This window comes from Trachurus japonicus, chromosome 14 (genome assembly GCF_045865225.1).
Source record: "Trachurus japonicus isolate A0001 chromosome 14, Traja_1.0".
Classification (NCBI taxonomy): domain Eukaryota; kingdom Metazoa; phylum Chordata; class Actinopteri; order Carangiformes; family Carangidae; genus Trachurus; species Trachurus japonicus.
The window spans coordinates 15,396,444-15,423,046 of NC_140920.1; the positions used below are offsets into that span (position 1 = coordinate 15,396,444).

The 26,603-nt window shown below is 40.7% G+C and overlaps 1 protein-coding gene across 1 annotated transcript; it reads left to right on the forward strand.

The window, feature by feature from the left end:
• The first annotated feature begins 110 nt into the window (after window positions 1–110).
• zbtb20 (zinc finger and BTB domain containing 20) lies at window positions 111–26,603 on the forward strand. The gene is made up of 4 exons (XM_085797964.1): window positions 111–307; window positions 16,412–16,556; window positions 17,876–19,387; window positions 22,386–26,603. The coding sequence occupies exons 3-4, from the start codon at window positions 17,896–17,898 to the stop codon at window positions 22,919–22,921; spliced, it is 2,028 nt and encodes a 675-aa protein (XP_085654090.1). The 5' UTR covers window positions 111–307; window positions 16,412–16,556; window positions 17,876–17,895; the 3' UTR covers window positions 22,922–26,603.

The window sequence follows — 26,603 nt, forward strand, 5'->3', positions numbered from 1 at the left end:
TGCCTGCCTGCCTCCCCCCTCCTCCTCCTCTCGCTCCTCACCCCTCCGCCGCCGCCGCCACCACCACCACCCCTCAAAGTACTCGATGTATAGTTAAAAAATGGGAGGGCACACTTGAACCGAGCTGCTCTATGAAGGTAGGCTGCAGCGTGTGTTTATTGATGAGATGAAAAGAAGATGGAAGTGAGAAATGAAACAAAGTAAAGGAACATATTAAAAAAAAAAACTAAACGCGCTTCGTCGGGGGAAAACAAGGGGAAGCCGTGGAAACGCTGTCGCCACTTTTTGAACGTGCTTCGAAGTGCAGGTAAGAAATTAAGAAAAGTAAGGAAAAGGGATGGGTCTCCTTCACTGTCTGTAATGCTGTTATTAAAGGGGGCAAATGAGAGGAATTTCCCACATAGGGGATTAAAACGTGCTCGCTGACTTCGGGGCTGTATTGCATGAAATAGCACTGACTTCCATGTAGTTGTGTGGCTGCCTTTACCAAGCAAATACGAAGCCTCTACATAATCGGAAACTTTATTCTTTTCAAGAGGATCTCAGGCGTTTCAGTAAATGTGACGCCGGCTGTGCCAAATCAAACGAAATGCTCGTATTTATAACGGGTCTCACTTTGGGCTTTTTTTTTTTCTTGTCCATTTATTCGAGTCGCTAGAAAAACGCGCTGCCCTGGCATGACGCAAGTTTCCCCATCTGCCATTATTCTCAACATGCCCCTTTTACCTTTAGCCCCTTTACTTTACGGATTTGTCCGTGAACCGGGACAGGAGACACACTTGGAGAACAATACTCCCGGTCCAAGTGTGTCCGCGGCTCTGTTTTCTGTGAATCAGTGAAAGCCTCAGCGATGCTCGCAGGGGCTGCTCGCTCACATTTTACACACTATATGAGCCCGGAACAACTGTGGCAGCCGACGTGCGCATTTGGCTTTTAGGTCAGTTATTTGAATCAGAGGAAATGCGTTTCCCTTATCGCAATTACCCACAATAACCCGCTGTAACCCGCTATAACCCACTCTGACCGGCCCCTTTCTGTACATTTCGCTTTGTTGAACTTGCCGGAGCGATGGTCCCCATGTCTGAAATTTAGCCCTAATCGTTACAGCAGCGGCTCACACAGCCGCTTTACACTCAGACAGATGTCTAGCCTACATTTTTTTTTTTAATGAATTAATATCAATACGGGCATGGCATTTCTGAGATGGGGTTACGTTAAGATATGTTGGGCAGGCGGAGGGCAGGCTCGCTTTATAATGTGTCTGAAGGTAAAACAATCCTGCAGGTTCAGTTTCTGAGATAAATCACAACTAGATCCAGTGGGACTCTGGTCTGGATTTTTGGTGCCATGTTTCCCCCCCCCCCCCCCCCCCCCCCTCTCTCTCTCTCTCTCTCTCTCTCTCTTCTCTCTCCATCTCGCTCTCCCTCTCTCTCTCTCTCTCTACCTCTCTCTCTCTCTCTGAAAATGAAGGATCACTTTAACTGTCGCAAATCCGCTTTTTATTCATAGCCCACACTATGTGAAAATGTTTACGACGCGAGGATGTTTTGGCAAAGGGTGGCCTAGATATGGGGCCGTGTTCTGGTGTGATTAAAGTTGCATTAGACGCTTCCTGCGTGCCTTTTAAAACATTTTGTTGCAAAATATTCATGGGCAGCTCGTGATTCCTTTGCTGTTGCTTATTAGATCGCATTATAGGCTAGAGGTACTTCACTTACTGAATAAAGTTAAGATGTGAGTGTATGCTCATTGTTGGCGCAGTAAAATAAATAGAGCAATGCCTCTGTCTCCCCAAAAAAAAGAGAAAAGGGAAAAAAAAATCACTGACAGGGCCGTGGGGAGTTGAGCCGGAGCAACATGTCAGTCTTATTCTTTAGGGCTCTATCTGTCCGTGCGCGTGTGTGTGTGTGTGAGGGAGAGAGAGAGAGACAGAGAGAGGGAGAGAGACAGCGTGCATGTGTGTGTGTGTGTATGTGTGTGTGTGTGTGGCAAACAGATGTCCCAAAGCGCTTGGCTTTGTCAGATAAAGAGAGTAATGCAGCATGTTCTTGTGTCTATTATAAGCGCCTATGATAGTTTCTACAATGGCCACAGCGCGTTCAGTGTCTGATTAATAGGCACAGGCTCGTCTGTGTAACCCAGAAGTTGTGCGCAGGTATAAAGCTTTGCGTCAACACGTTACTCGTGCCAGAGGTTGGTCCTGGTGTGGTGAGTGGAGCTGTTACCGTGAGGAGACGCGAGTAGAGCCACAACCAAGGGAAAAAAAAAAAAAAAAGAGCCGGTCCCGGGTTTGACACAGGAGAGAGAGGCTGCATGAGAGCGCAGCGCTGCGTCCACCTCCCTCCAGCGCACACACGGTCTGTGGATATGCACCTGTATGTGTGTTTGTGTGTGTGTATACGTGTACGTGTGTGTAGTTTTTTTTCTTTCTTTCTTTCTTTCTATATCACATAATTGTGCCTTCATTTCTTTTCACTTTTGTTGCGACCACTTCCTCCTGCCGCTTTCATTCAGAATATGTTTCCACAACGTAAATGGGCTGCAGTGCTATAGGCTTGGTTATGTAATTGATGGCTGCACTGGATCATTTGTTTTCTGAATGGACACACTTGCAGAACACAGAGCTGAGCGCGCAGCCCCTGTGTAGCACAAATGCAACATTTCACTTTGATATAAGATTTCAACAGGACATAATTATAAAGCTGTCCTGTGACTTGCAGCACGTTGATTGACAGGCTGCATGTGGGTGAGTAAAGTAAAAATTATATTGTCACTGGATGAGAGCTGGATTGAATCCCCTTCCTCTGGAAAGAAACTCCACACTAACTTAACACCTGTATTTTTAGACATCTGTATTGTTTGAATTGGAGGGTAGGCTACTTGTTTTGTGTGTAAGTGAGCTCTCACCACGGCTTGTTGTCAAAAACTCCTCTCTTTTTTTTTTTTCACACACAGAGGTGTACAGTAGCTGCTGAAACAGCAACAGCCATTATGTGCCTTGGGAGTGTTTGTGGTCCAGAGTATCAGGTGCTCAGTTTCTTTTCAGTTAAGGCACTAATGAGTATTTATATGTATATATTCCACATTTACATTAATATTCACAGTGTTTGAGCCATCGCCATTTGCCCGCTTTCTGTGTCACGGCTAAAACCCACCCATGACTAATGAATATTTAAGAGCATGTCTGCAGACCAAGGAAACTCATTATTATATGAAGGAGACTCAGCAGATAAAGTGTAGACCCACTCAGATGAAGGCAAAGGCAGAGAGAGAGAGGTGTTTAGTTAATCCACACCCAACAATCAATCCCAATTTTCTTTTGGCTTTGCCATCTTTCACTCGTCCTCTGTGGCTGTCACCCTCTCTCCTCATTCAGTTATTTATCATTGACCAACAAAGATATAATACGTCCTCATTGCTCAGGTTTGAAATGCTTTTGAGCTGATGTAGTCTCTCTGTCGTACATGTGATTATTTGGGTTTCCTTAAATGAACATGTGCTAACGCAACGGTTGCCTCCCTGGAAGAGACAAAAAAATCCCAAAAATTTAAAGAAAAAAAAAAAACAATTGTCTTGTACACTACATGCACACAGATGGCAGGTCAGTATTCCAAATAATTTTTAAGCGCAGTAAAAGCAAATGCCCAAATACACAAGACAGAGACCTCTCTCTGAAGCCTCCGCAATGCCACATTTCTGGTTGTTATTGCCACACCACCCAACCATCCTCACCAGGCTGTTACCAGGAAATCCTGGTAACAGCCTGGTGAGGATGGGCTGCTATTAAACGCACATTCACGATGTTTGTTGCTGTTCAAGTCTCCTAAAAAAAAAAAAAAAAAGATTTGAAGGCTTAATGGTTTATTGGACAGTATATTGGAAAGAGTGGGAGGGAGCATGTGATAAAGATCATGAGTTGAATTCACCTCAGTCTCCTGAATCATGCAGTGCTGCTTATTCATTCTATGTATCTAGTGAAAATAAAATAAAATTTTATCGCAAGATATAATTTGAAGCAAGGAGGTGTAAATTTGGTTGCAAATTTAAGCATGCGCTGGCAAAGTGATTGTAAAATAATACAAATATATGCAGCACCACTGAACCTTTACACATGAAGTAAAATTAATCTTGTTTTTTATATCATTCCAAGTGTGTTATTTCACCATTGCATGACAAAAGACTATTATTAATATGTGTTTGAGTCCATCCTGGCACTTTGTCTACCACAGTTGAACATATTTGGCAGCCATTTTGGGAATGCAGTAGAGATCCATCGATATAACGAGCCACTTTGTGGATTGCATCCAGAATGTCACAGTGCTTGTTAACTGCTTGGCCTTTTTGTCACAGACAGTGTTTATCCTTTCTGCTTTTTTTGGTTGTTGCTGTATAATACTCATTAGAAGAATATTCCCTCATAGAGCAAAACTAATCTTTGATGTCATTACCAACTGAGGCTGCTTTCAGGTGCACATCTTAAAGTTAACGTCAGGTCTTATATTTAACCACAGAACAGCCCCGGAGCCTCTAATAGACGTTAATCTGAAGGGTTTGGTTTTGTTTAAGAAGAACACATGACGTTTCTCACCTGATGTCTATTGAAAAAAAAAAAGACTCCTCTTTTATAGTAATTGCAGTTTCTAGGACTGCATTTGAGTCCCAAGTTACTATGGCAACCTTCAAGCAGATTCAGATATCTCTAAATCTTCGGAGAAGTCTCAAATAATTTGATATTAAACATGGAATACTTTTTTATTTTCTTAATATATCTTGATCCGAGTGAAATATCATGGAATTAGTGACGACTAGCTAAACTCTACCTTGGTGGGTTGCAGATTTTTTTTATATATTTTTTTCAAAACTAGAAACTGTTGGCAGGCTAGCTGCCTCCTGGCTAACTGGCTTGGATCCTTCTACCCACAAAGCACCTTTTTCACACATAACATGCTTCTCTTCACATTATATTATTATTTTTTTATTATATTCTTGAAAATACTAAAAACACAATTGTAAAACCTTTTGAGAATCTGCACAGAGTGTCTTTGTAATTAGGGAGAGAATTTCCCCTTTAGCTGTATTATGCAACACAAATGCTGTTACAATGAGTTATGGTGATTTCCTTCCAGCACAAAGGCAAGGATAGAAAATAATGTGCTTTGTTTATAGGGAGAAAAAAAAGCATCTTATTTATTGATGAGGTAACTATTTTGCCAAAGAAATAAAAAACATTTTGGAATAAGACTAAAGGTTTTCATTTTGCAACCAGTCAGTGACGTCAGTTCAAGACGACTCTCATGACAGCTGTAGACTGTCTCGTTTTGTCAATTCACAGAGCAGGATTTCTTTAAAAAAAATACTTCCCCTTTTAGTAAATTGGCAGTTAGAGTCTCAAAGACTGGTCATGAAACTGACTTTCACTCAAACCCAGTGACTTTCAGGGCATGCAGCATGTAGAAAACAAAAGACTTTAAGGCATGTTTTTCAGTTTTCAAAGGACTTTTGTTTTGGAATCTCCCCTCCCTGCAAGTATCACAGGAATGCGTAATGAAAGTACACATTGAGAGTGAATAAGTATTTGAGAATGTGCCATGCTGTTGTCAGGAAGCTTTTGTTTGGTTATAAAACTTTATAAAGTCTTACGAAGCACAGTTAGTTTCCTGCTTGTTTTAGGATCGACTGATTAATAGTAGGTGTAGGAACAGGAAAACAACACTCGAACACACACTTTACCTCTGAATGAGCCTGATGTGCCTTATTTTCATGTTTTACACTTTAATCTAGTCACAGAATTAATAGACTATTGTGCATTGTTACACATTGAAAACTTTTAATTAAAGCAATTCAAAGTAAAATCTATTATATTCAACTGTCTTGTTTTTATTAAGACCTATTGAAACGTGTTGTTCCTTGATACATACACAGCACATACTGTTCAAACACAACCCAGTTGTGGGTGTGCCTAACTTTCCATCAGCGTTCCTAAGACTACTAACAGACTCTTGATTTATGCTTCTCTATACGTGCAGGGCAAGGTTTGAAGCTTCTTTAGTCAGTCAGCCGTTTGTGCTGTAAAACCCAAATATCAGGTAACTACTTAACCAGAAGACGTTCCACAGCAAACAAGTACAAACACTTTTAGATTTTTGCAAGTAAAAGTCTTCATTAAAACTACAGCTTGTTACAACAACATATGTTTAAGTCTCTTCTCTTTTTTGCATGTCAGGAACAAACATTAAAACCTAATTTGTATTCTCTGTCTTCAAGCACACACACAGGCCCAGGCATTCAACTGATGTGAAAAATGTATCCTGGATTCTAATAGCGAAGTTGTATGTTTGCCAAGGTGCATGTGTGTCCTCAGTTCACCCTGCTCCCCATATGGTTTTCTACAAGTCATGGTGAGCTCACTGCCTCACTGAAAGAGGAAAGTATCGAAAGAGAGTTTAAGAAAAAGAAAAAAACAAACAAATGACAGTGAAAGAGTAACTTTTAAAATGATTTCCTTTTTTTTTAACCGAGAATAAGTGTTTGTGAACTCCATGCTTTTATCTTGGCTTCAGGAAGACTTTTTCAGCCTTGTGCCAGAAAGCACTAACGGCAGCCAAAAATGTTAAGATCATGCACAGGCTCACTCAAGGTACATCGGTATTCACTGTGAAATGGGTACACACACACATTAGTGTTTGTCTTGTAGTTTTATCACGAAATGAGTATTGTTGTAACCTTTAAGATTTTTTTTTTTATTATATTTTTTATGAAGCAAGTCATTCGTTTTTGAAATACAGCAACAGGAAATAAAGGAAAATGTTTTACGGTTTGGAAAAATTCCTTCACAAAGAACTTTCCTGAGAAGAGTATCTGCCCTGATACGCTTTGTTATTTGCCCTGAAACTGACCTTGGTAAAGACAGAAATCAAACTAGAGTCCTTCAAGAAGCTGGAAAACAATTATTTATGATAATTATAAGAACGTGTTTCTTGAAGACAGAAGAAACTAAGGTTTTATCAGAGTTTTACTGTAGATGTCGGACTGTTGGTCCAGGTGATGTGTAACCTGTCCAGCAAAAAGGGAAAAAGAGAAACATTGTGTTTCACCGAAGCTGCTGAACTTGTTTCACCATGAAGTTTGACCCAAATTATACAGAAGAAAAAACAAACAGATATCACTTCTCCAGAATCAGTTAGCGTCGCTTGAACAACAGTTCAAACACACCAGAACATGTGTCAGGCTCCATGAGATGTTTTGGTGGTTAGTACATCAGTGTAGTAGCTGACAGTTGTGGCAACGGTGGCTCAGTGTTTCTTTTTTTACTTCTTCACTTTATTGAGAACTTTGCATTTAAAAAAAAGACCTTGTGGCAGCTGCGACGTAAACTTAAAAACAAGCTTCTTTTTTCTTTTATAACTTCTGTGAATAAGTGAGCTGATATGAAGCCAAATGTCTCTCTTGGCCTTTGACTGTAATAGGCTCTGCTGCTGGCTATTGTCTCAGCATTCAGTTATTCATTAATGTTTTCATACTTACTCCTCTTCAGGGTCAGTCCAACATGCATTCATAAGGCAGGACAACACCCTGGCCAGGTCATTAGGCTGGCACACACACAAAATTAAACATGCTATTACATTTCTTTAACATGAAACCTTTTATTGTGCATAGATGAGTGAAAAATCAGGCTTAAAATACAAAGTGTGCACCCCCTGGTGTGACCATGACAGCACAAACGACTTAGAAGTAACACATTTATGACAGGACCGGCCGAAAATACTCACGGCCATGTGGCATGATTTTTTATAGTAATGTTACCAGAAACAGCTGATGAGCTTAGGTTACACTCGAGGGCTTATGAGCTATAGATTGTTACCATCAGAGATAATAATTCTGCTGCGTTCAAACAGAGCACACTGACCAACAATTCATGTGCATTAGTCGGGCCAAAAGGCCACATGATTATCATAAACGGAGCGAATGGGTGGCGGCGTTATCTGTGCTCCGTGTGCTGAGAGGTGACTCTGTAGTGACTCTTGCTTTTTTGCACAGAAAACAGAACCGAGAGCCTCAACTACACCAGCGTTTTACCAATCATAATAACAAGTGTAGTGATGGTGAAAAGTCAAATAGCTTGTATTGCTTGTAGTGATGCATTGCATAGCAACAAGCATTAGCCAGGTAAGGTGATGGAAACACATTGGGCTCTGCTTTTATTACTCACAGCTTTGTCTTTGCACACTGGGTTTTATTTTTCAGTAGGAACAGTGAAATAGAAAATGTCCAAGTACTTCGTATTAACAGGAATTGTACTGATTGTCCAGTTGAATCCCGTGTGTTAATATTATTTTTATACCGCTTAAAATATCATTGACCTTGTAGGAGAGATACCGATGTTTTTTGGGGAACAGTAGGAGACAATAATGAAGAGACCAGATATGAATCGCTCCCCACTTGTTGGTAGGTTAACGGCTAATCTACCGATAAGTGTAAAAAAAAAAAAAAAGGAAAAAAAGAGGGCTAAGAGAAGCTTCAGTGACAAATACACAACCCAAGAGGCATCACTTAAAAAGCACATTATGTCTTTTGCAGCAGATAGAGGTATTATATGTGATCAGTGATAATACGTCGTTATGTTTACTCAACTTATCATATGCTACACAACTACCAACTTACACACTCAGCATAGTTTTTCCCTGCAGGCATTCCTGAGCCTGGTGGGTAATAAAAAGAGGTCGTGCATAAGAGAGGGAGAGGGAACCTGCCTGCAAAACTAATTTGCAACAGAACTTACACAACGAAGCTCAAAGCACAGCCTTAAATATACTAGAAAAAATCATTTACAGGATGACATTTACAAAAAATATTGGTTAAAATTTTGACACAATTTTTTTTTTCTGATGAAAGTCTTACATGTGTTCATAATGATTAATTCAGTGTTGATAATTAGTGCGTGGCTCATATGGAGGTCATATGGTACATGAATTAAGGTAATTTTCTGTTTTAAGGGCTGTACTTTGGTGTTAGTGTTAGAGGAAGTAGAAAGTGTTTGGTTTACCCCAAAGGTGTGTGTGTGTGTGTGTGTGTGTGTGTGTGTGTGTGTTTTACAATAGTCTTTGGATACAGTTGGTAGCTTTCCCAAACGACTCTACCTCTTCTAAATGCCTAGTGTTAGCTGATACTTTCTATAGATTGCAGACTTTATTGTGCTTATTGAAAGCCTGTTTTCATTGGACTTATCTGCACATTCATTGCGCAGCACTGTGTATTGGAAACATTTCAATAAGCTCAAATTTCTTGATAATATCTCGCTGTTGACACAATACTAAAATGAGGGAAATTTTTCATTTCTTAAGAAATCCTGCAGCCACCTTTCTTAACCAGTTTGTCTTGCAACACAGTACTGTATGGATAAGATTTCCTACTGTACTTAGGTTGCACACTCTACCCACTGGATTAACAGCACACCTTACCTCTGTGCCAATTTCAGACTTTTTGAGCGTGATACCTTGGTGCGTTAAAGTCAGTATATCCAACTCATGTTGCTCAGCTACCATGCAGCACTTGGTGGAAGTGTGTATAGGGCACCCGATGTGGTCGACAGTGTTTCAGTGTGTCAGCATTACATTTTTAGATGGGTCATATGTCAAATGAGCTAATGAGACATATATAATCTGTATTTACCACACAACAGTTTGCTAAACTATAAATACACTAAAAAGTGCTCACATCCATAAGGTTCAAGTTAGCACAGATCTTTTTCATTAACTCATCTGGATTTAATATCTTGTTCACATCGTTGGCACAATCTGTAACTGAGGACACACAATATGTTGAAGATTACCTGATTAGTTCACCTGAATAATGACTCGGTACTATCTCAGCCCGATGGCATGCACGTGTATTGTTGTAGCCATGGCTACTGAAGCTGCTGAAGAAATATGTTGCATCATAAAACCTTTTTTTTTTTTGCAAAATCCATTTTCACCATTTCCTTTGCTCCTATATTGTTAATGTGCAGCGTGTTAACAATTTCGCTGCACGTCATTTTAGGAGACTGGCAAACCCTTTTAAAAGGCACGAATGGAGCGCTGACCCTTGGAGCACAGACCGGCTCACAAAAAAAAAAGTGCAGAGTTGTGCTTAACTGCTTAGAGCACCCTCGTGCATTTTGCGAAAGTTCAGCCCAGTGCTGGACCACCTCGACACTGGCTTGTGCACCCTCGTGCAGCTGCTGCTGAAACACATGGTGCGGGCTCCTCGCAGTCACGTTCACTATGGGTTTTATTTTGATTCCTGTTATCACCGCCTAACATGTAACGCACGTATATAGATACGTATATTTGTATTTAGTAGTTGTGTGTGCCATAACTTGACATGTGCAGATAATTTAAGACACTGACCACATACGTGTGCATATGTGAGAACCACCTTTTTCTATAAGTGTTGTGTATGAAAGTCAGCTTGGTGTTGAGCTTGTGTTTCCTCTAAATACATCATGTGTCAGCGCGTGGCTTCATTTCATCTGGTTTCTCTTGTAAACATTGTATACACTAAACATATCTAGAGGCTTTTGCTGTTTTCCACAGAGTAAGAACTGTATGCACGTTAGTGGAGGTCCCACAGTATCTTCTCATTATTTAGAACAAAGCATCTTTGTTCCGGTTTATCTCTCAAGAACAGAAAGTCAGGAGACACTTGGTTCTCTCTCACAGATATGACGGTGCTTCAGTCCCTCTATACTACACAGACCACTTGTTGGAGTCTTGTTTATTTATATACCATCCAGGCACAGAGGCAAACAAACAGGAGACACGCAAGGTGTACGTTGGGTATTTCTTGCCAAGTGGAATTAATTAAGCGCTCTCTTATCAGCGATACACTGGTGATAGACAGAGGAATCCTATACTGGCATATGTGTAGGTTCATGAAGATCTCTTAACGGCCTCTGAGGTCCTTTTATGAGAGAGGCGAAATGTCCTCGACGTGTGTAGTAGCTGTAGAGAGCCAGTTGCTGTGGACACTTGTGCCTAAATGATAACTCTTGAATTTAGCATTATCTGCTTCGGGGGTTAGAGGTGTTTTGGAGACTATCATATGAGTAGTCAGACGGTTCTTTTTGGTCAAATGCTCATTAACAAAAGCACAGCTATTTACCAATTCTGAGATATTCTTGTAAGCGCACTCACCATAACCAAAATGAGATACTGTCTGTAATTTTTTCATGCTGGAAAGCCAACGGTGGCTGTCTGTTTCTCCCCCCTCTATCCTCTATTAGGAAACTTGCTAAATTACAGTATGTAGCACTAATTCATGGACGTTTGTGGGGACTCAAAACAATAATGTTAGATGTAGATTATCCTTCCATCTGTAAATGGGCTACAGCTCCTCTGCTCTGTGCATAATAGGTGGTGATGGTGGAAAAGAAAATGACAAAGTTGACCAAAAAAATACTTAAACTGTGCTGTACTTGTGTAATGGTATCACAGTGTTTATTGTTATTTGTTTGCCTGAGGAATTTATTTGAAAGCTGCACATCCTGTCACATTCGAATGGCTTTTTGTGGAGCTGAATGTCTTAACGCATTAATCCTCTGTGCTATTTGAGAAATTTTGTGTGGCAGTGGAGCTAAACATGAACAATTAGCTCAAAATTAGAGGAAGAAAGAGTTAACGGCTTCAGTGATGCACAGAAATGCATGAACATAATACAGTTATTCAAGCAACCTCATATGAGCAGTGGTCATAACATTGTGCTGGTTCTCTGTAATTACTTTGCAAAGCTTTGACCAAGAGAGCATTTGCAACAATAAAACAATGCAGTTGTTGTGAATTAATGAAATGCTATTTCATAGTGTTTGCATGTTATTTTTTTAATATATTTTTTTAAAACTCTCCCTGGCGGTGAAGCTCACAATCGAATCCGTAGCAACAAGGAAAAAGAATCGCCGGTTGTGGTGTTGCCGGGCGAAAGAGCCGGTTCAAAGTTCAGGAAGACGTCTCACGTGGTAATTGTGCGGATAACACTCGTCTCAAATGTAATCCAGACATGTTACAAGTACCATAAGCCATTTAGACACATTTGAGGTGTCTTTTCATTGGAGATGTGATGTTGCACCACACAATTTCAGTCAAGGGAGAAAATGAAGTCAAAGAAGATGGAGGAAAAAAAAGTGTGAAAATCTTGGCGCAACTTGTCATCAGCCTACGTGTGCTTGTTGATGGTTTTCAGTGACTGCTATAAAGGCAAATCAATTAAATCTCGAGACGGAGAGGTGTTTAATACCGCTTCTCCTCAAGTGTGTGCGATTTTGGTGTGTTATTTACCTTGTGGGTTAATTGCTTCACAACGTTATAGATTAACACTTGAATGTATAAGACACACAGCACTCCAAATAACACATGATTTAATTGGGAAGCTCAGCATTGTTGGCTGGAAATTAACATTCAGTTAGTCACCTGGAGGAATATTTAATATCTGTGCCTATCAAAGACACACCACAACATAAGGTTAGGTTTCATTTATTTATTTATGTATTTCAGAAAAAGTTTGTTACACTACAGCGAGTCACAGCTATGAATTGCCTTGTGAGGAGTGAAATGAGTCTTTATTGAACACGCCTTCCATTACCACTCCCCAGATCAACTCTTCATTTTGATTATTGCTTAAAAATCCCCCCAGCGTGCTCACTATACATTTACACTGTGTACAGAATTACATTACATTAGATCACATATCCAAACCATACTATTAAATCATGATTTCTGGTCGTTTATATGCTAATGCACTTGGGGGCTAAATGGATGATTGAAATTAATAATTACAACGTTGGACAGTGATCGTTAAGCTGTGGAGGTTTCAAACAAACTCAAACACAAATTACTATTAATTAGATGTAACACAAAACACTCTTGATAAGTGCAAATCTGCAGCAGATTCATCAGGAGGGCTGTATGCACATGCATGGACATGAGCGCTCCACAATGGCCCGTGGCCCCTTTGTCTCCAGATTTAAATTTACCAAGGGCCTTGAATATATGCTTGTAGTGTGTGTGTTGTAAGCACTATTTGCATATTCAAGATGTATATTATTCACATGGCTGATACTGCTCCTTTCATAAGCATGCCTCTTATGTCTGTTCTCAACCCCATCCCCCATCCTCACCACCCTCCACACCCCCCCTTTGATTAACTAATGTCCAATTCGATGCAGCGTATTTCACGAGCTCGTCACCTTATACAGGCAGCTGATTAACCTGGAGTCTGGCTGGTGAAGTTGCAACCCTCGCCTCCCTCTGTCTTAATTTTTTTTTTTTTTTGTACCCCCCACCGTCCTTCCCTCCCTCCCTCCCTCTCCCCCTCCCTCACTCTCTCCCTCCCTCCTCCTCTTCCTCCTCCCCACTCGCACACCCTCCACCCCTCCTCAGTCTTTGTTGTGGCGGCAGCAACAGAGCATGCATTGCATTGGCGGTCTGAAGCATTGTGTCTGATTTCCAGCAGACAAACTGACCTCTGGGGATTTATTGACAGCAAACTCCACAGAGGCAGACACAGAGCTGGGAGCATGGAGGCAGGCGGAGAGGGGCGGAGGGTGTTGGGGAAGGTTCATGGGGAGGGAGGGAGGGAGGGAGGGAGGGAGGGAGGGGAGAGAGGGAGGAATAGGAGGGGGCACAGACAGAGAGACAGACAGATGGAGGGAAAGACGGCGAGTGAGTTTCAACGTGATGAAACAGGAAACAGGTAGAGGTACACTGAGACAGAGATCAATACGAGAAGGAGGAGGAGAGAGGGAGGGAGAGAGGGAGGGAGGGGAGGGTACACGCCCCAAATTTAGTGTAATTCAAAAAATTTGTTTTTTTTTTCGTGGAGCGTTAGGAAGTGAAAGAAAATGGCCGCCTCCTACAAGGATCTAATTAATTTTGAAGGATCATCAGCCCCTTTAGTCCAAGGCAGGGTACAGGAGGGAGGAGGAGGGGAGGGAGGGGAGGGGAGGGGAGGGAGACAGACCCCTGGGCTGATTAGAATTCACTGCAGGTAGGCGCTGGCTGCTGCTCACCCACTGTGTCACGGCTAAAATGGAATCACTGTTGTGAGTGGCAGTCTGGGCAACTGAAGCCTGCTTCCCTTGGCCTGCTCCTTTGTTGCTAGCATTCACCTCACTTTACCCCTTAGGCAGGTGGATTTACATGTCTGGATGGGCAAAAAGAGGAGGAGGAGGGGGGGGGGACATATATGTTTGCATTGTCAGAAAAGTAGCAACAGAATACAGTTGCACCTCCCAAACTGGAACCACTGCAGGCAGAAAAGGGGTCAAATATTTGTCACTGTAATGTATTCAGGCATTTTGGCGTGCGTGTCTGTGTGTGTGTGTGTGTGTGTGTGTGTGTGTGTGTGTGTGTGTGTGTGTGGTTTGGTACAGAGAGTGCTATGGAATTATTATATCCTTTGGTGGTTTGTTCACTTTGACTAAGTCAATTCTGAAATATAGCAGGGGACAGAGCCAAGGTTAAGGAAAGAGTACGGTTTGGTTTACATGTAGTTTTTAAGCGAGGTATATTAGGACGAGGCTGGTTGGCATGGTCCGCGCTGATATTGAGAGTTTTAATAAAAATCGTGAAGGGTTTATTTTTGGGTGATTGTAGGTTAAAGCTTGGAAGAAAATCATTAAAGTTTAATTTTAGATTTGGCGGTGGAGGATTTCATTGTAAAATACATTATCTGTCCTGAACAAGATGAAGAAGAACAAACCTGTGTGTGTGTGTGTGTGTGTGTGTGTGTGTGTGTGTGTTGCCAAAGAATGATCCGTTGGTGATCACCCTCTGCTGCTGAACATGCTATCACTTGTCTATATCTAATCGTCAAATTTGTTGTTAGAAGAACATTTGGAGAAAACAAACATGTGTGAGTGTTCGCGCTGCTTCTCCAACTGAGGCCTGCAGACACAATGCAGTCTGTGGACTGACTGGAGCCTCCTCACTTTATTACTATCACACTTTAACCCCTCAACTCTGGCTCTCTCTCTCGCTCTCTGAGCCACTCTCTGCTTTTCCGTTACTAAACCATGAATTAAAATCACAATCTTATCCGACTGTTTTCTATTTTACGGCCTAATTTCGTATCTCGTCGCCTTGGCACAGCAGATTCTTGATCTTTTTCTTTAACCAACATCTGTGGAAAAAAATTGAAAAAGAAATTGCAGTGGTCACTTAAATATCAGGTAGTTTTGTATCTATAAGAGTCTACCTGCGTGTTTCCAAGCCTGGGGCGTGTTCCTTGAAAGTACTTTAGGTTTGTGAAAGAAAAATTTGTGTCAACAATAAAATGCAGGTCTGGTCAAATCCTAATCCTGCTCTGTTCATTCAGAAACGCACTGTAGTCACTGGTATTTCACTGAGCACTTGATGTCCGTGTTGTAGCCAGCGTGACAGCCACAAAATGCTTTTTAACCCCGTTTTCCAAAAGGAGAAATTTCAGTCACGTTTGTAATTAATGATTAATATTCACACCTCAACATTCACAGCATTTTTCACATAGTTTTTCAGCTTTAGTGGGTGAAATATTTGAAGGGACAATGAGCAGTGTGGGACTAATATGTTAGAAATTGTTTTAAAATGGCATTTTGCATTGGCCCAGTTCAGTTTTTTCGGTCTGCCTGACCTTAAATGATCCCATGAGTATCTGACTCTAATGTGGTCAGTTTTGCATAATTGTGTTCCCAGTTTTGAGGTCAGCCTTTTGCATTCTAATATGTGTGTACAGTATAAGAGCAATTGTGAGAGGTTTTTTTTTTTTTTTTATCATCAGCTCATCACATGCTTAATGTCGTTGAATGCCTTTCTTGTGTTTTTAAATGAATGCCTTGTGTGTTTAATATTTCTTTTTCTATTTTTTGCTGCTACTCATGTCCGCTCAGTGCTTCTATTGGACATTGTCTTGTTTAATTTGTGGATTTGAAAATGAAAACAAACAAAAAATGTCCTTACACACACACACACACACATGCACAGACACACACAGAGATAGACACAGAGAGACTCTCACACACACACACACACACTTTGTTCTGAGATTGCGTGAGACCTTTTCTGAAATATTTAATCTGTGTAAATTTATGAGGACTCGAGTTCGTTTTTCTTTGGAAGGGTGTGGTTTTGTTGCCCAGCGGCTCAGATAACTGCTGAGAGGAGAAGTGTCTCCAACACCAATGTTATTTTCAACCTTGATTTGTAATTGGTGGCCATGTGCACGCAGGAACGTCCATTCGTCTCGCTTTGGAAACTCTTCACACATCTGTTGCAGTGCGCCGGTGGCAGAAATTCGTGTTTCTGTGGCTCCTGGTTCATTAAGGGAGTGGCAATATCGACGAGGCAGAATGTGGCATTAAGATTTGTCTTTGTCTTTCCTCTCCCCCTCCAAACACTGGCAGAGCAACACATGATTTGGACAGAGAGGACTGACAGCCTTGCCTAGCACCCGGCCTCTGATCAGCCATCTCCACCAGCAAACTGAAGCTTGACCCGCACTTCATCACCAGCCTCACAAGCATCTTCGTAACAAAACGTCATCTGACTGTGAGTAATGGACCGTTTCAGTTTTTTTTTTTTTTTTTTTTTTCTTTTTCCCCCCTCCTTTTACATTTCAGGTAGAAATAACTTAGCTTGAAATGAGCATTAATACTTTGTGCTAACACTATCAGTCTGCTTCTCAGGGACATTTTCACTAAATTCTACTTCATTTAGATTAAAAAAAAAATCTATTACAGTCAAATATGTTTTTATCATTGGTTCCAGTGTTAAATTCATTTCTATTCAATGTATAAGTGCGTTAAAATTTATAAAGCAGTTTTCCAACTGTATAAGTTTTTTTCCTGTTGGTTCAGTAGTGAAGTTCTATGTTGATTCTGACATTTCATTAGCAATATATGTTCTGAATGACATTCATTATACATTGACTGACATAGTGTAAATTGAATATATATTTTCCCACATATATATTTATATATATTGTGCAGTTTCCAAACTAAAATCAGAACAGTTTCCTTAAAGAAAAGCTCTGTGTTTAATAATCACCCACATAAGGTCGAATGCTTCACTTAAATTATTCTCAAGCATGTTTATATGCAAAGGCAATTATGAAAACCCACAATTTGCATAATTCCTGTGTTAACTACATATTTAATTTGGATTTAGATTCTCGTTTGTTTTGACATCTAACTGAGAAGAAAAGCATCTTAAGTTATCTTACACACTGATCAGCCGGGTCACATCTAGTGTATTCCTAGGATAGTTAGGAAGCGCCATCACAGTGAACACATGGCTAACAAAAGAGGCCTGTTGTCCTCTGAGCCCAGTGCGCCACCTAATGGTGGTTGGAGGAATTTCAGAAGTGAGCACTGAGAGAAACTTGTAGTAATTAAATGGGGACCATCTTAATTGTCTTTCACCATGGCAATGTGCTTTTACTTTTTTTTTTTTTTAACGAAGAAACAAATTTAGCTCAGATGTTGACATTAATTGATTCTTATCTTAATATTATGTGACTTAAAATTACCCTGTGAGTACCGTCAGCTCAGGAACACTGTGTCCATAATAAGAACCAATACTACTTATGTATTTAAATTAACTGTAGTAATTGTGATTGTGTATCACTTCAGCAAATAGGCTGCAAAAATCTATTTTCCTGACATGCAACAGAGCTTCTCTCTTGTTAATCATTTGCACATGACTTTTAACACCATTACATAGTGTATATTCAATTATTCAATTATAACACTGTAATCTCCTAATGGAAATGTGTTGCTCTGTGAGAAAAAACACTTGTTATGTTTGAGCCAGTTGAATGATGTGGTGTGACGAGTTTTTAAGTGAGGTGTGTTGCTCGCTGCTTTCAGGTGACATCAGTTGCAAGGGGATGACCGAGCGCATTCATAACATCAATCTTCACAACTTCAGCAATTCTGTACTTGAGACCCTCAATGAGCAGCGCAACCGTGGGCACTTCTGTGACGTGACTGTTCGGATCCATGGAAGTATGCTGCGAGCTCACCGGTGTGTGCTGGCTGCTGGAAGCCCCTTCTTTCAGGACAAGCTGCTCTTGGGCTACAGCGACATTGAGATCCCCTCGGTGGTCTCAGTGCAATCCATCCAAAAGCTGATTGACTTTATGTACAGTGGGATTCTGCGGGTATCTCAATCAGAGGCCCTGCAGATCCTTACTGCTGCCAGCATCCTACAGATCAAGACCGTCATTGATGAGTGTACCCGCATCGTGTCCCAGAATGTGGGCCTGGCCGGTCCGGGGGGCTTCCCTGTTATACCAGGAGACTCTGGTCAGGAAACACCCCGCGGCACCCCCGAGTCTGGCACCTCTGGGCCCAGCAGCGACGCAGAGTCAGGTTATATGCAAGCCACATCACAGCAAAGCATGGATCGTGCATACACATCACTGTACACCTACCCTGGCCTGAACGGCAACCGCGAGCGCCCCCTTTACATTAACCCTCTGTCGGCGAATTATGATTCAACTCTCAGCACTCAGAAGGACCAGCAATCTCAAGATCCGCCCTGGATTAGCCGAATCCAGGACAGACCTCAGCAGGTCGATCGCTACATGTCCACAGCAGAGTCCACCCACTGCCGCAAGCAACCCCGACCGGTACGCATACAAACAGGAGGGATGCACATAAAGCAGGAGGCCGAAGACGAGTACAGCTGCTACGATAATTTGGGGGACTGCCAAGATGACACTGACCATACAGAAGGTGTAGAGAGTGAATCCAAGGTTGAAAGTTTTGACTCAGGGGTGAGCTCCTCCATCAGTACTGAGCCAGATGCTATGGAGCAGCAGCCGTACCTGACCGGCCTTAGCGGGGATGGGCAGCAAGGTGAAGGAGCTCCGGTGCAGATAGAGGTCAATGATTCGTCCCCAGAGCAAGTGCAAGACGAGGACGGGGACACATCCCACAGCACTAGTGACAGTAGCATGATGCAGCCCCTGCCAAACTCAGTCATGTCCCAGTCCCTGACAAGTGCCCCGCACTACATGCGCCAGGCAGAATCACACACCAGCAATCTGAGGATGCCGCTCACCGTGACCAGCAATTCCCAAGTGATGGGCCCTGCTGGAAGCAACTTCCTGCCCACACTCTTTCCTACACAGCCGGCTAGAGACAACAAGCCTTTCCTTTACCTTCCTGGCCAGCAGCAACCGCAGTTTGTGGCAGTGCCGCCCCCTGCAATGCCATCATTCCCGAACCCCATGTCGGTACCACAAGCGCCAGCTCAGCAGCAACAGGCTGTAGGAGGGATTGGTCCGGGGGAAAAGAAGCCCTATGAATGCACTCTCTGCAGTAAAACCTTTACTGCAAAACAGAACTACGTCAAACACATGTTTGTCCATACTGGTAAGTCAAAATGTCTCATATGTAGTAAATAAGTTAAGTTAAGCAAGTTCTGTTTATGATTGTATTATTTCCTGTTAACGTAGATAGATCTCGTATCAAAAGGATTACCTCAATGATATTATATAAAAACTAAAAACAGGAGTGAGGTTTGAAGAACAAGTGTTTTTTTTGTCACCATGATACAAGAACAGTGTTTTTATTGATGCTCTCAGTGCAGTGACAACATGTCATAGATGCAGGAATGCAAGGTTTGAGAGCGTAGTTTACTTACTCTACAGTTAAAAAGTGAAAAATTCACATCTGAGTATAATGGTGAGAGGAATCCATGTGAAAACAAAGTTTGACAGAACATTTCAGAAAACACAGAGCCCAGCTTCAGATATTTCAAGGATAATTTAGCTATCTCTTTGATAAGATTTCCATAGTAACAGTTAAGTTTGAGTAATGCCCATCTTTATCCTCTCCCTCTATACTACAAATCAGCGTTAATAAGAAAAATCAGTACCTAGAACATACAGTATAATGTGTAAGTATTACTGTCGCTTTTGTAATGGAAAAGCACAAAAAGCCTTAAAATCGACATTCTTTACATCACAGCTGACTAGTGTCTTTATCGTTGACTTACAGTGTCAGTAGATTGCTTGTGCAGCACCTCATTAAACTGTGCACTGCTTTCATCCAGCACTGACAGCCTTATCAATCATAAACTGAAGAAATTATCATCACAGAAAGAATTAGATATCATATAATTAGATGATCTCATAAAAATTGCCTACTCAAATAGCCATTATTATTCATTAGAAACCATTGCTTGGCCAGAACCACCTCATATATGAAGACTATTTAAATCCAAATATCCTGTTTTATTCACATAATTGTGTGGAGCAGTGTGATGACATATTGAGAGGGAAAGGCGCTGATTGATCAATCCCATGGCCTAAATCTGAATGGATTGTAAAAAATAAAAAAAATCAGTATGATTTAACATAATATTGTCTCTCTGTTCCAATGAGATTACTAAACAAACAATACAGCTGCAACATAAATAGTTTTTATTTGAGTAAATAAAAGGTAATCAGGGAGCACTTCAGAAAATGTAATAGTCACACAGCGCCTCGGTGTAAGATGAAGGAGGAGAAAAAAGCTCAAACTCAACAGTCAGTACAAATGAATGAAAGTTTCTTAAAATATGGATTTGTGCTTTATAGAGCTGGAACAATCAATTGGTCTATTTATGGATCAGCTGAGAGTTAATGAATGTCTTTGGGTTTTGAACTGTTGGCCTGACCGAACAATGAGCCGTGGGAAATTATAATAGACCTTTTTTACAAATAGACAAAAAATATGTAATGATGATTAACTGATAAAACAAACAGCTTCAATAATAAAAAAGAAATATTATTATTATAAGTTCCAGCTTTATTAATTATAGCACAGCCCCCCAAAAGAAGCTAAAAGACAAAATACACACCGGTGCTAAGGCGCTGTACACGTGCTGCAGCAGAGCCAGAGTCAGGGGCTGTAATCAGTCAGAGAGGAGGTACACAGCTTTATAACTGTATGAGTCACTGCCTTGAGGAAGAGTAAGACACCTGTTATATATATATATATATATGTGCTGCTGATCTGTAACGGACCCTGACCTCTGGCCTCCCTGTAGAGAAAACAAGACCGAAAAAAACCCCAAAGCTGAAGTCAGTAGTGTGTAGGATATAGAGTATACATTATTGACTTCATTAAATCAAAGCAGGTAGCTACACATTAATTCACTCAGTGCAGCAGCAAACAGCATTTACACAGGACTTCATTAACTTGCAAGATACAACTGGCTCATTTTGCAGTGTTATCAGTCTCTTCCTCTACTTGTTAGTTTTACATAATTATTAGTGTGTTCATATTTTACTGCCCATAATAATAGTAGAGACAATTATGTAAAAATGAGCTCACATCTTAACAAACTGACAAACATACCAAACATACCAAACAGATGCATTCATTACGTGCTTCCTGGTCATATAGGAAACAACAAGCTTGTGGGTTCTTTCCCTCCCAGCTCCACTTCTGTGTAAAGTCATCACAACCATATAAAATATCTCTCTGAAATAGTTTTGTGACTCTCTAGTAATATTCACACGTTGCCACACCTGTAGTAAAAATACTTACCCACAATGCTGTAATGTACGACGCCTTGTGCGGTTGGCAATATAACAAGGTTACTATAGGATTAAATAATTCTACCCCGAGGTGTGTTCCTGTCCTGAAAATGTACACCGCTGGCTTCAGGCGTCTGTTGTTTCAGCACAGGTATAAGGCAGTTGAACTCACTGACTCATTATTTCTCTAGTACTAAATGTCCCGTGGCTTCGTTCCAGGAGCACTTAACATCAATGTACGTCTTGATTCAATTCTCAACCACTGATATGCACATATCTCTTCCCCTTAATAATAGTGGAGACACACGCCTTCATCAAGGTTGATATACACACAGCAGCATGCTGACACTTGAGTCCTTTCATGTTGTGTCAAGCTGCACTCGCAGTGGTGCAGTTTTTCATATCAAATGTGGCCATGCTACAGAAATTTTAATACTTCACTGAGAGCCGTCGTCAAGGTGGCTGTTTACATGACAAACAGATGGAGCTAGATTAGCCGCAGAAGAAGGAATGGAAATATAGTGGGAAGGTTTGGATTCATAACAATGATTTTTGTTTTTCCATCAATGATGCAAATGTGGCCCATCACTTGACCGTCCAGTGATAATGCTTGTCGAAGCCAGTGGAGTTAACATGTGCAGAACGTGCACATGTGGCAACAGAGTTACACAAGACTTCTATGATTCATATATTCAGATATGATTTTCTATAAATAGCGAATAGATGTTGAGAGCTTCTGTGGGCCACACAGACCTTCTTCTTCCATGTGTTTGAAACTAATCCTCAAAATTTGTCTCTCCTTTTTTTTTCTCCCCTTAATGCTTTTTTTTTGTACGTATATCCAGGTGAGAAGCCTCATCAGTGCAGCATCTGCTGGCGCTCGTTCTCCCTGAAGGATTACTTAATCAAACACATGGTGACACACACAGGGGTGCGGGCCTACCAGTGCAGCATCTGCAACAAGCGTTTCACCCAGAAGAGCTCTCTCAATGTCCACATGCGGCTGCACCGTGGAGAGAAGTCCTATGAGTGCTACATCTGCAAGAAGAAGTTCTCTCACAAGACCCTGCTGGAGCGGCACATGGCGCTGCACAGCACAGGCAGCGCCATCACAGGGCTGTCGGGGAGCGCAGGTACCCCGGGCCCCGTCTCCATTCCCATGCCTATGGCTGTCCCTGAGCCTGGAGCTGGAGTGGTGGCCCTCGCCATGCCAGTGAGTGGAGGTGCTGGAGTAGGGGCTGGGGTTGGAACAGGAGTGGGTGTAGCTGCAGAAGCGAGCTGCCAAGAAGGGACCACCTACGTGTGCTCCGTCTGCCCTGCCAAGTTCGACCAAATGGAGCACTTCAATGACCACATGCGAATGCATGTCTCCGATGGATAAGTACAAATAGATAAACTTCTTTCAAAAAGAATGACAAATAAAATGGCACTAGATTTTCCTTTTCTTATTTTGAGGTATGAAGAGTAATGAGTATAGACACTGGCACATTAAGTTTCCCAAAAAAAAAAAAAGATTTTTTTTTTTCTGTTATTCTAAAAGAAAAAAAAGATGGTGGCCTTAAGGCTTAGTAGTTTGATATTGATCTACTGGATGGATCCTAACTACAGGCCTCTAAATGTATGCTTTCCTAAAATACTGATTTATGTGTTGAACACTACCGAAAGGCCTACGAAAGAAACACATACACACAAACACACCTTTAGTGTAGATATGTCTGAATGAATATACATGTGCATTCATGTTTGGGCGTTTGTGTATTTGCATGTGTCTGTCTGTCCATGCGCGCGAGCGTGTGTGCGTGTGTGCGTGTGTGCGTGTGTGTGTCTGTGTGTGTGTGTGTGTGTGTGTGTGTGTGTGTGTGTACATTGCCATGAACCATAAATCATGGCAGTTGTGAACCCATACTGACCAGTTTGGAAACTATAGATGTCCAAGCTTACTGTGGTATAATTTACAACAACAATAACAAAAGAATCATCTGGGGTTGGGCTACATATTCCCTCTAAGAATACTGATGGTCACAAGATTGCCTTCTTATGTAAAATATAAAAGGAGAGTAGTTAATTTGACACTGGGTTTTATTTATTCCTATGGTATTAAGGGATTATAATGCAGCTGTTGTCAAGGTACCAATTTCAATCATTTTACTGAAATGTAATTTGCTGTCAATGGTGACAGGGACAAATATTTCTCATATGTTTTGTAATTGTTGTCCATGCATTTTGATGGTTTACTAAATTAAGGTGTGTTGATGAGACAGTATTTGAGCAAAAATATGTTTCTTTTTTTCTGAAGTTTGGAGTTTAACTCATTTGCATACACTGCCACTAATATCTTAAAAGACTGTTAAGGCTAGTAGACCTCTTCCATTTCAAAACATGAGAAAAAAAGAAAGATTATTTTGCTGAGGGTTTTTTTTAGCCTTTTACATCCACAGTTATGGCAGGCTGGAATATGCGACTAAACTCTCTCCTTCATAACTGCTGCTCTTCAACTTGCACCTGACTGTTATGGGATGTAGATTTAACAAAACAAAACAAAACAAAAAAAGATCTGTCACTTAAACTATTGTTGTTATTGAGTAGCCTACATGGTTTTAATTTGATAACTGAATTATAATACCGGAGGGTTTAGGCGAGTTGTTGATTGGAGAAAAAAAATGTTAAAGAGGGGGAATTTAATTTGAATCAAATCTCAATTGGAAATAAATGCTGAGAACCCATGTATAACCTGTTCATTGCTATTGCAAAGCTATTTCAGCAGGTGGAAGCTAAATGCATTACTCGTTATGTGCCGGCTCTCCCTGAAGGCTCAAATAGCATTGCAATGTTTTGAGAGGAAATACAGTAACAGAGCAAAACAAGTAGCTCCATTGATTGTTGCGACACTGTTTCCTGATATATACCACAAGTTGCAGATGGACTTTCTAGACAATAGTATACATTCCTGATTTTTCTAAAGAAAAAAAAAAAAAACCTAGACACAGCATGTACAGAATAGATTTGGAAGCTAGTGTGCACAAGTTGTCATCCATGCATCACATCACTTAAGGCTCATTTCTGATATTTGAATTGTTTTGTATTCCTTTTTATCCAAATTAGGACACACACACACACACACATGCAACTGCCTGCAACTGCAATCTGAAGAATTTGCTCATTGATGTGAGCAAACACTTTTAGTAGTTGTATTGTCAAAAGAATAACGTAACTGCGTACAGTGGTCTTAAGAAGACCTGCTGTAGATTCAAAAAAACAAAAAAAACAAAGTGCTACTTTGCACATTTTCTTAAAATGCCTGTGCTTAATATTTAATCATTTTCCTTAAATGAACTTCTATGATTTTCTTTTATTCAATTTCAAAGGAAAAAAAAACATTTTTTTAAATCTTGATAAGTGGACTGCATTATTTTCTTGCATATATGTTGCACTGCTTAAACCAATAAGTGCACTACTGTTAACAGAGATATTATAGTTTTAGAAAAGAGGTTTTTTTTTTTACCTAACATTTGGTTCTAGAGTTCACATGTAATAGAATAGCTTTGTTTCAATTTATTCATTAAGTAATTCAGCGGTTCTTGGCTTTTGTTATTGCTTGCTGTTACCTACAGTATATACCCGTGCCGTGTTAATGCAAGCATTTATTTTATTTAAATCTGTACCATTTTGTGTGCTCATCTATGTTTTAACCTTTGAATTCATTATTTTATGGAGTCAGTTCCCTATAACAGTTCTTTCAGTTGCATTTCTTTAGACGCAGAACAGAATTTTTCTATGAGAACATCCAAGCCAAACAACTTCAACAACAGTAATAATAAACACAGCTCCCGTCCAACTCCGTTGGCGGAGGTAATAATAATAATAACTATTATTATATTATTAATGATAATACATTTATAATGTGTGTGTGTGTGTAACATAAATGATATGTGTGTCCTAGAACAACTTTCTGTGGGTTTAAAGGTGTGCGGAGGTGATGGAATGCAGCTTCTTTGATATCTGTCTGTCAGTTGTACACAGTTGTGTCTCTTCCTTAGTGTTTGTATGTCTGTGAGTGTCTGTGTGTGGTATATAGCCTAATCAAACTGTTGATAAGTGGAATATCTGAACTGTAGGGCTTCCTTTGCATTATGCAGCACAGGTACTATATGAGAAGCAGCTCTCCAAACCTTTTTGGGCTAAATGCGCCACCCGTAACATTCGTCGCTGAGACTGAACGAAAGCCTCGGTCAAGTACTGTCGACTTTTATTGTTTGGAGAAGTTACGTTGAGCGTTTTGATGCTAGGTTTCAGATAATTGCTACTAGATTTCAGATCCCTGTGGAGTCGGTTTTGAAGTGACGTTGAGTGATGAACACGTGACACACCTGTACTCTGGTTTCTCATCAGCTAAAAGAGAACAAAAAAAAAAAAAATGACCATGCATGAGAAACACACTGAAACACCCACTAGGTCAGTCCTCAGTAAAAGTAGCACATTATTGAACATTTGATTGGGCCCGTCTCTTATGGTGTGCATATAAGCCTAAACTGTATGGTTCCTGTTTGTAGCTGTTGTTGCCAGGATGGCAATATTGCTGCATGCTAGTGCTATATTTGTCTCTACACAGCACGTGGAGGGTAATCTCATGCCTTAACAGACAATGCACTAAATAGAATATGTAAGCAACTGCCGAGATCTCTTTCCAACAGTATTGCCACACGTATGGCGCACAGCTCATGATGATGGTGTTTGCTGTCTGTTCAGTACCAAGTTTAAACACTGCCAAACTAACATCATCCACTTCTTTGAAAGCAAAGGCAGAGACATTAATTGAATTGTTTCGGTGTAATGTGTGTATTCAGTAATCTAGCATTCCTTCATGGCACCTAAATTTTACATATTTTGTGTAAACACATATATCAAATGCACTATTGACTGTAGCTAGATGAGTACAACCAGCTTTGTGGTATCATTGGTCTAAATAGTAGGTTAAGTAGCTCGATGTTGGTTTTTTGAAATATTTGATTTCAGAATTACACTATCAATTGTTTCTCTATCATTATTATTATTATTATTAATTT